Here is a 9,163-nt window from a genome sequence, read left to right as displayed (position 1 = left end):
TGGTGCGCCGGCACCCTTCCGTGCAGCTATAGCCCTTTTCCTAGTAGTGTATTTCTCCACTATACGTCTAATCTTTTGTTTTCAGCAAAACCAGTGAGATTGATAACCTCACTGTAAGTTGGGCAAAATAGAAGGAACTGTGGGAAGGGGGTTGGGGTCGCCGCCTTGGTTTCCCTCGAGTCGCCAAGGTTCGTCACAGTGGTGGGAGGGGCTCTATCCCCAGTCTTGAGGTAGTGGCTCTCTTGTCAATCACACACTTCACAGACGTGGAGGTCTCCACTGGATGGAATTAAACAACCGTGAAAATTATGAAACTACACCACATTTGTTCACTGGCGGAGCTTCGTTGGGGCAAGACTGGGCCATGGCCCGCCCAGCTTTTTTCCCAAAAATGATTAACCCGTATGCATCAGAGGCCCAGTCTACCAGCACGTACTGCCCAAATGCCCATCTCTGTACACTCCTTCCAGTAACTCGCTCCTCTGGTTTCTCTCGACAAAATCCATGGCTCTCTAGGGAGGCCTTGCTTGTTTTCGCAATCTGGACAGAAAATGAGGTGGAAATCGAGGGAAGCGCTGGAGCTTAAGATGCACAAGAACGTTGTGCCGCCGCCGGAAGCGAAGGCCTTCGTAGTTCATAGGGCATGGTAGCAACGTCCGAGGCTAGCAAGACTTCTAGCAGCAGGTAGCAAGGTACCACGCTGCGTCTTACGTACAGCTCCGACCGAATCGATCCATTTCTTGTCTCCAATTACCCTGTGCATGTAGTCATCTTTATTTCCCAAATTTGTAGTTATCAATATTTTAACATCTATTGTGATTTTGTTCTTCAGTTTTGCAAATTGCAGCAACCAACAGCCATGGAAAAGGCCAATGAGAGGATTTTTTGCATTTTCTTTTGGCCTGGCGCCCATCTAATACTCCCTCCGTCCATAAATAGATGCCAAAGATTTGTCTAAATTTGAATGTATAAATCGTGGCTAGATACATTCGAACTTAGACAAACTTTTGGCATCTATTTATGGACAGACGTAGTAGTAGACTACAGCACGTTACAACTCTGAACGAAAATTTAACTCGCTCAGTTATGTAACACGATGCCTATGCAGCAAACATTACACTATCACAGGAACGACCCCAACGGTGCTCCCGAGCGCGCGCTAAGGCTCAGGTCAAGATCTACCTCCTTGCTAGCTTCTACCCTAGGAGTCCATCCATTATGCTCCTGCCGGACTGGGAACAGTTCCAGGCAGGCCTCCGAAGCCACATCATCATCCAGTGGAACGAATCCAATGGGCTGGCGGCGGTCTTGCATAGGTGGACACTCACCGTAAGTTGTCGGATGTACCTGCACTTCGGTATCATTGCCTACCCTGGATCCCACGGTCGCAGTCTCTTCAGCCACCGAGAATAAAAGTGCACCTTCGTCAACCATCTCCTGGATGAGTTGCTGTGCTCTCGGTGTCCTCGCTGTGACGAATCCAAACAACTGACGAGTCGTGGGAGGCACTGCCCCCGCAGAATCGATCAACTTGACAGTGGTTGCGGAAGGTCCAAGGTCAGTTGATGGCCTGGTGAAGCTTTGCTCATCTTCTTGGTGGTACGCTTCTTCAGGCACGTGCAGTTTAGGATCAGATCTTGGCTGCATGAAGCAATTTGATCTAGTTTCTGGAGAGTTTAGCTCCACGGATGATGAATCATTGCCAGGTGAGAGTAGGCCTTCACCCATGGTAGATTTCATCGCCCCCTCTTGCGCCTCACAGTTGTGCTTCACCAGCAATTGATGATCAACATGAATGGCATGCTTCGCAGCAGAACTTCCATGGTCTGGTGACTCACATTGCAGTGCATGTTGTTGGTCCATAAAATGGTGTTCTTGTATCTCCCCTTCCTTGGCACGTGCTGAAGCATCTTGTTCTTCAACTAAAATATCTTTGTCAGACTCATCTTCCCTGTGCTTGAACACTCCCCACAGGTAGTGTTTTCCCTGGCAGACTGTACAAAACAAATTAAATTTTGATGAGTGACTGGTAAGCAATGGTTTATGATGCAAAACAAGGCTTATCCTATATTCATGTGCAATATTTAGTTGGTGGGAAAATAGGCCCCCAGATAAGCAGATCGATAATAACCACACATAACTCTGTATAATCTCATGTTAAGCATGCTGACTAGGTAGAATGGCATGTCTCATGTAGTGTATGAAGGCGATGCAGAAATAAGAAAGTAAATGTCCAATTCGATACTTACCATGATATTGCTCTGGCAATATTGTGGAGGGGAAGATTAGCAGCTCAGCGACACCAACAACAGCTTTTATGGCAGCACCGCTATCAATAATTTCCTCCACTAGAACATCTGACTCTTTACTTGGGCTAGAGATGATAATGTCAGACCTTTATTATCACAATGAGCAGAAGGAAATGCAGAGAAACATAAAGGCAAACATACACACCTCATGCTGGGCGGGAAGAAATACAATGCAATGTCACCATCAGTAGGTCCTGAAACCTTCCAGCTCTTTGGCCAGGCTTCCAACTGAGGGAGCTTGATTACTTCAATTACTGGCTGCAACGACGTTGACAATTCCCACACAGGCCTACATGCTTTGGACGACATGTGTGCAACAAGTGAAACAAATACTTCATTGTTTATCTTAAGGAGTCCACTGTTGACATAAAAACAGAAGAGTGAGGAGACATCAGTATTTTACACAATAAAATAACTATTATTGCTTGGGGCAAGGATAATTTGCATACCTCCAGATAGGTTCATCAATGGGTTGTGACAACATACGTCTTTGCTGATTGGCAGACTCTGAATCGAGTTTTATTCTGGATTGGAGACCATCGTCCTTTGCAACTAAAGTTTCCAATGTCAACTTTGGAGCGTTGCTGGTACCAATAATAACCTCTCCATCTTCATCATCTTCATTCGCCAGTGTATATCGCCTCCGTTTCTCTACAGGCTGAGTAATCTCAGATGATCCGGGAATCAAAATATCCAGCTGTGCAGTACTGAGATTTCGATCATTCAATTCTCCAGTATGTACAGTCTCTTCCACACAAACTTCCGTGTCTATTCTGAGCTTGCTCAGTGATCCATCGCACTCAAGAGACGGGTGATTAAAATCTCCTGACTGCACATCTGCAGCCTCTTTTCCATCATCGTCATCATCCAACAGAATGAGCTGTCTTCGCTTCCTTGAATTTTCTTCCGAGCAGTTTCGAACAGTATCAGGAAGTTCCACAGCTGTATCACTGGCTTTCAGAAGAGTGTTTTCTTTCAAAGTAGTTTCTGATAAAGAACTTGAATCCGCCCGATGATTAAAATCTCCTGACTGCACATCTGCAGCCACTTCTCCATCATCGTCATCATCCAACAGGATGATCTGTCTTCGCTTCCTTGAATTTTCTTCTGAGCAGTTTCGAACAGTATCAGGAAGTTCCACAGCTGTATCACTGGCTTCCAGAAGAGCGTTTTTTTTCAAAGTAGTTTCTGATAAAGAACTTGAATCCGCCGGATGATTAAAATCTCCTGACTGCACATTTGCAGCAACTTCTCCATCATCGTCATCTTCCAACACGATGATCTGTCTTCGCTTCCTTGGAATGTCCTTCACACATTTTTGAACAGTACCAGAAAGTTCCACAGCTGTACCACTCACCTCCAGAAGAACGTTTTGTTTCAAAGTGGTTTCTGATGAAGAACTTGAATCCGCCCGATGATTAAGATCTTCTGACTGCACATCTGCAGCCTCTTCTCCATCATCGGCATCATCCAATAGAATGAGCTGTCTTCGCTTCCTTGGATTGTCCTTCACACAGTTTTCAACAGTACCAGAAAGTCCCACAGCTGTATCACTGGCCTCCGGAAGAACATTTTTGTTCAAAGTTGTTTCTGATAAAGAACTTGAATCTGCCCGATGATTAAAATCTTCTGACTGCACATCTGCAGCCTCTTCTCCATCATCGTCATCATCCAATAGAATGAGCCGTCTTCGCTTCTTTGGATTGTCCTTTACACGGTTTTGAACAGTACCTGAAAGTTCCACAGCTGTATCACTGGCCTCCCGAAGAACCTTTTGTTTCAAAGTGGTTTCTGATAAAGAACTTGAATTCGCCTGATCCAGTAGCATTGATGGTTCATTCTGATTTTCCGCTGCTAAGACTGGTGTCAGGCGACAATCCTTTGAATATTCAATTTCAAGGTTCCCTAACGATATGCAGTTACTATCCTTTGGGGGGTTCAACTGCTCTGCAGCACCTGGAGGTTCAAATTCTTCCACCGGCTTTTCGGGATTGCTTTTGTTTATCCTTGCTGGCAAGCGATTTGCATCATGATTGTTGTTTATTGGACGAACAGAATGTTCATCGTCAACCTGCTGATTCTCATCATTGCTGGCCTTAGATATTTCCATGGATATGAGTTCACAGGAATGAAGTGCCTTCTCACTAGCACAAATCATATTTGGACCATTGCAGTCTCTTGTATTGGTCTTGTTACCTACAGGTCGCATATGTGACCTTTTTGATTTGTTTTTATGGTTTCTGTATGGCCGTGCTTCCATTGTTGACTCCACACTCATGGTACTTGCCTGGCATGCTGCTGAACCAGAATCAGCATGATTTGACGCCTTATGCAAAGATTCCTCGTGAGTAACTTCACCACGCTTTCGTGGACATTGGTTACAGAACCAGCGTTCTAGTGATGATCCATCAAACAAAACCTCAGCTAGACAGTATCTACAAAATGATTAATCACAATAAGCAAAGAGAATCAGTACATTTTGCAAAAGCAACAAAAGGATAAGTGTTGGAAGACACCAAATTTGACCAACAATAAATTTCCATAAGAACATGCATAATATAAAGAAATAAAATAAATTTGAATGAGTATTGATCTACATCTCCACCATGAGTGCTGCCAAAACTTTATGTAACAAGTTGGAATTTGCAAACAGACGAGCAAGCTAAGATTATTTGTTCCTATTTTGCAAACATTTCAACAATTCAACTACTTTGTTGCACTAGCTATAGAAAAACATAGTACCATAACTACCGCATCTTTTCAAGAAATCAAGAAAAAAAAAACATATGTCTCAAGGTCTACGAATCACATGTTGCTTTCTTTGACAAAATACCATCAGTAGCTTATTCAGAATGAGATGAAACACGCGATAAATACTGAGTTGAAAGGCAGGTATGTGCATTTAGTTCCCTTCATACAAAAATGCGTTTTTCTACCTTGGTAAGTTTAACATTGCTCCCAATGATAGAACGCTGCTTTGAATTTTACACCATTATTTACCATCTTACCACAAAGGCATTTTAATGCACCAGACTGTCTGGAATAATTTTCTCAGTTTTCTCTTACATAGAGTTTACTACTTTGTCCTTGTTACAAACAGTTATCAACTCAGCATCTATGTTAGTACATGCTGTATTTAAAAGAAAAGGTATAACAGTGGACAGAAAAGCATACTGGTGTGTGGCACACTTGCAGTCATCGCAAGATAGCAGAAGATGTTCATAACCAACATTGCCACAGGTCTCACATACAGTAGCCTGCATAATGATAAAAAAATGATATGGAAGTTATTCACAGTACTATAAAACAAAGAAAATGGTGAAAAGATGAGGATGTTAGCAGACATGAAGAAAACTAAGGAAACATGCAAGATAAGGAATGGAGGAAATAGGAAATGAAGAAAGGTCTATGTACAACAAAGAGAATGGAGACAGATAGAAAACATGGAAGAAAGGGGCAAGGGAGTGAGGAAGGATGGTGGTAGTGTAGACATCACATAATTTGAGCAATTTAGACGGCACTAGAGGCCCTACTTGACACTATTTTCTTGGGTCTGATAAACCTGTGAGTTTAGCTGCACTTTCCTCAACTGAGTCGCGTGCATATTGTGTAAAGGAAATTATTGAGGTTCTAAATAGCATTCTTTAGGGGGAGAGGTAGGATAAAATGATATTGCGGCGTTAGCAGGCTAACTTGCGAGTACATGGTGTGATCCAACACATATATACATTGTCTAAAAAAACCTTAGTGTACCTTGCTTAGTTACCCTTAATTATCCCTCCATTCGCAAATAGTTTTCACACTTCGACTAAGGCACACAGAACTAGTAAATCATATAGTTTAGTATAAAATCACAAAAATAGCCTTCATCATATCTAAACAATATTACTGTGGGTCCGCTAAGTGTGGGGGTGTGGGAGGGGAATGGTAACGTGTATCCGAACAATGTGAAAGGTGAGATGACATGTATTTGTGAACAAATGAAGTGGTCAAAAGTGACAAATTAACATGAAACGGAGGAGTAACAATCAGGAGTACAAGAGCTCGCTAGACTACCTGCATACAGATCCAGATGACATGAGCACATCCATCCCATTAAAACACCTACAATAGCCCATGCACGCCTCATGAGAAATATATATGCTAAGGCTCCACTTTTCCATCCCCTTTTTCCTTGTGCCTTTGTCCCTTAGTGGAGAAGACAACATCACCCCCTCTCTCTCTCGTGCACCGACGACGACAGGCTATTCGATGCAAATTCATCGCCGCAGAAGGTCATTCGTCTCCTAAGGTCAACTCATTGCCTACGTGGAGTTGCATTCCAGGAAAATTGACTCTTCACCGGAAAAGAGTGAGCGCTTACCCGAGAAGGTTGATTCCACTCCGGAGAAGATCCATTCCTCAACTGGGGGACCTTTTTGGCTGCCAAACCATTTAATGGGACCAAGGTGTCACTTTAGGCCAACACCTAGAACCTTAGGGAGCCCACACGCGTTTTGTAACCTTTTTTTGTAACACCCAGTTGGTATGGGTTGAGAAAAACATACAAGCATCAAGGAGATCGAAACATATTTGTCTTCTTCCTTGCTAAAAATCAGCCGAACCAATGATTAACTAGCCGATTAAAGGGTGCACAGAAGGTCATCAATTCGAATTTCGTGTGATAGGTACATTACTAGTCTAGGTCGACTAACCCATTCGATAACCCGATTAAACCATAGATTCTCAATTTATAGGCATTTCAAGCTCATGTCACCCCTCCTTGCCGCCACCTAGCCAAATCGATTAGAATTATGGGCTTCCCCTCAACTCCCATTGAATTCATTTAGCTTCTTACACCGGCTACTAGATCTCGGTGGCAGGTGCTTGTGGCCGCCTTCATGAGCTCGAGGTCAGGGAGGTGGTGGAGATGCAAGGAAGATGGTATCCTAGAGAAGATGATATGGTGCACTAGGGGAGGTGGTGGAGTGCTGGCTCCAGAGATTAGGTCAGAGGGAGATTGAGAAGGGAATATATGGTTGATTGGGCTTTTAGGCTTTGGAGAAGTAATGGGCTGTTTATTTCTCTCTTATACATGTGTTATACTAAGTGCAAATTTGTGTATTTTGCCACCGATAAATGGTTGACCGATTAGTTGATTACTCCATACTTAGCTATTAATGATTTTCTCTCCATTGGCGTTCTTCATAACTATTAAAGAATAAACTAACGTACCATCATTATAGCTCAATTAGGTGCCCATGACACTGTGCCTCGATAGGGGTAATTACGCACTATCATATTATTATCACCATTTTGTTTTGAATCCTAAGCAGAAGTACCACCTTCAGGAACTCTTTAGACCAAAGGATTTCTAAAAAAAATGTAGGATTCCAATCCATGGGGTTTTTCCTATAGGGTCCATTTTGTCCATGGACTCTCTAAAATTCCCGTGGAATGCTTTACAATACAATTCCATGGTATTTCTAGTGAAACGTTAGACCTCTTAAGAAAATTCTTATGTGTATGACAACCATGACATTTGCTTCCGTCCAAATTATAAGATATTTTAGATATTTCAGTGTGGACTAGATACAGACTGAAATGAGTGAACAGATACACAGAAATGCGTCTGGATTCATACAATTCAGAAAAAGCTAACATCTTATAATCCGGAACGTAATGATACATAATATCTACAGGAATTTCTTGCACTTATTCTGTGGTGTAACTGATCCCTGCGTTTTCGATTGCTGTTGGACATTCTATGAAATGAAATAAAAGAATATTCCGTCGGCACGGTTAAAAAGTTGCCTTTCACGGGGCCAACCAAATGGGATTTCTATCTGCAGCAACAAAGCCCTGTTGGGCAATGGTCCAATCTCTGACGCACAATCGACCAAAACAGAAACACATCCTTTTTCGCCAATACCAACCGATTTGGCTCCGAGCACATTTCTTGCGGCAACAGGGAACCCCAAAAGTAGAAAGCAAAACAAATGTTACATGAGAATAGCAGAGCAGATAGAAGCGCGTACCATGCCTCGCCACCTTCCGCCGCTCCAGAGAATCTCCCGAGGGATCAGACGCAACGGCTTCGATCGGCCTCCAGAACTCGAGCAAACTCCAGCCTCCCAAATCTGCAGGATACCGGGTTCGACGGAGACCTCAGCAGTCCAGCAGGTTAGCTGCGCTGAACCTCCGAGCAGCTCGACCTCAAGAACATTTTATCGTCGCCAGGAGATTGAGGAGGCGAGATTCCGGAGCAATGCACGAGATCAGGCTCCTCTTAAACGCAGGGGAGAAGTGGGGGAGAAGGCAGGGGAGGAGGAGGAGAGAGAGAGAGAGGCGGTTCACAGTATAGAGAGGATAGCTAGCGTAGTATGTGCCAGGAGCAATAATGGACCTTCCTTCGTGGGATATTAACGGCGTTTGTGTAACAGCGTATTTATCGGCTTAATTAACGTGGTTTAAGGTTAAGGCGTTTGAATTTGGGAGGAAACCGTCCGTCAGCTTAATCCGCGCTGATTGCTGTTGCTGATCGCGCGCGTGATTCGGGGTTAACGGGTTGGATCGGGATTTGGACGGGGAGTTAGCGAGCGATCGTGGGCTAAAAATCAGGGCACGATGGGCACTCGATCGTTTATCTACTTATTATCTCCCAAGAAGATTTGGCTTCTGCTCAAAAAAATCTACTCCACTGTATTCTCTGTACTTCTTCGGTCCATAAGTATATCTCTAGTTTTATCCTAAGATAATTTTTTATGAAGTTTTGACCAATTTAATAGAAAATTGTGACCATAGTTATGACATGGAATTAATATCACTAAATGAAAAAAATACATGGAATTAATATCACTAAATGAAATTCGCAA

The 9,163-nt window shown here is 43.2% G+C and overlaps 1 protein-coding gene across 1 annotated transcript; it reads right to left on the bottom strand.

Moving 5' to 3' along the window:
- Positions 1–862: 862 nt before the first annotated feature.
- LOC127299747 (uncharacterized) lies at positions 863–8,678 on the bottom strand. Its single transcript, XM_051329790.1, has 6 exons — positions 8,327–8,678; positions 5,484–5,566; positions 2,759–4,744; positions 2,455–2,667; positions 2,250–2,374; positions 863–1,994 (listed from the first exon to the last, which is right to left on the bottom strand). Exons 1-6 carry the CDS (start codon positions 8,327–8,329, stop codon positions 1,123–1,125), a joined length of 3,282 nt encoding a protein of 1,093 aa, XP_051185750.1. The 5' UTR covers positions 8,330–8,678; the 3' UTR covers positions 863–1,122.
- Between the last annotated feature and the right edge of the window lie 485 nt (positions 8,679–9,163).

This window comes from Lolium perenne, chromosome 5, assembly GCF_019359855.2.
Source record: "Lolium perenne isolate Kyuss_39 chromosome 5, Kyuss_2.0, whole genome shotgun sequence".
Taxonomy (NCBI): domain Eukaryota; kingdom Viridiplantae; phylum Streptophyta; class Magnoliopsida; order Poales; family Poaceae; genus Lolium; species Lolium perenne.
This window is presented reverse-complemented; position numbering and strand designations above follow the sequence as displayed.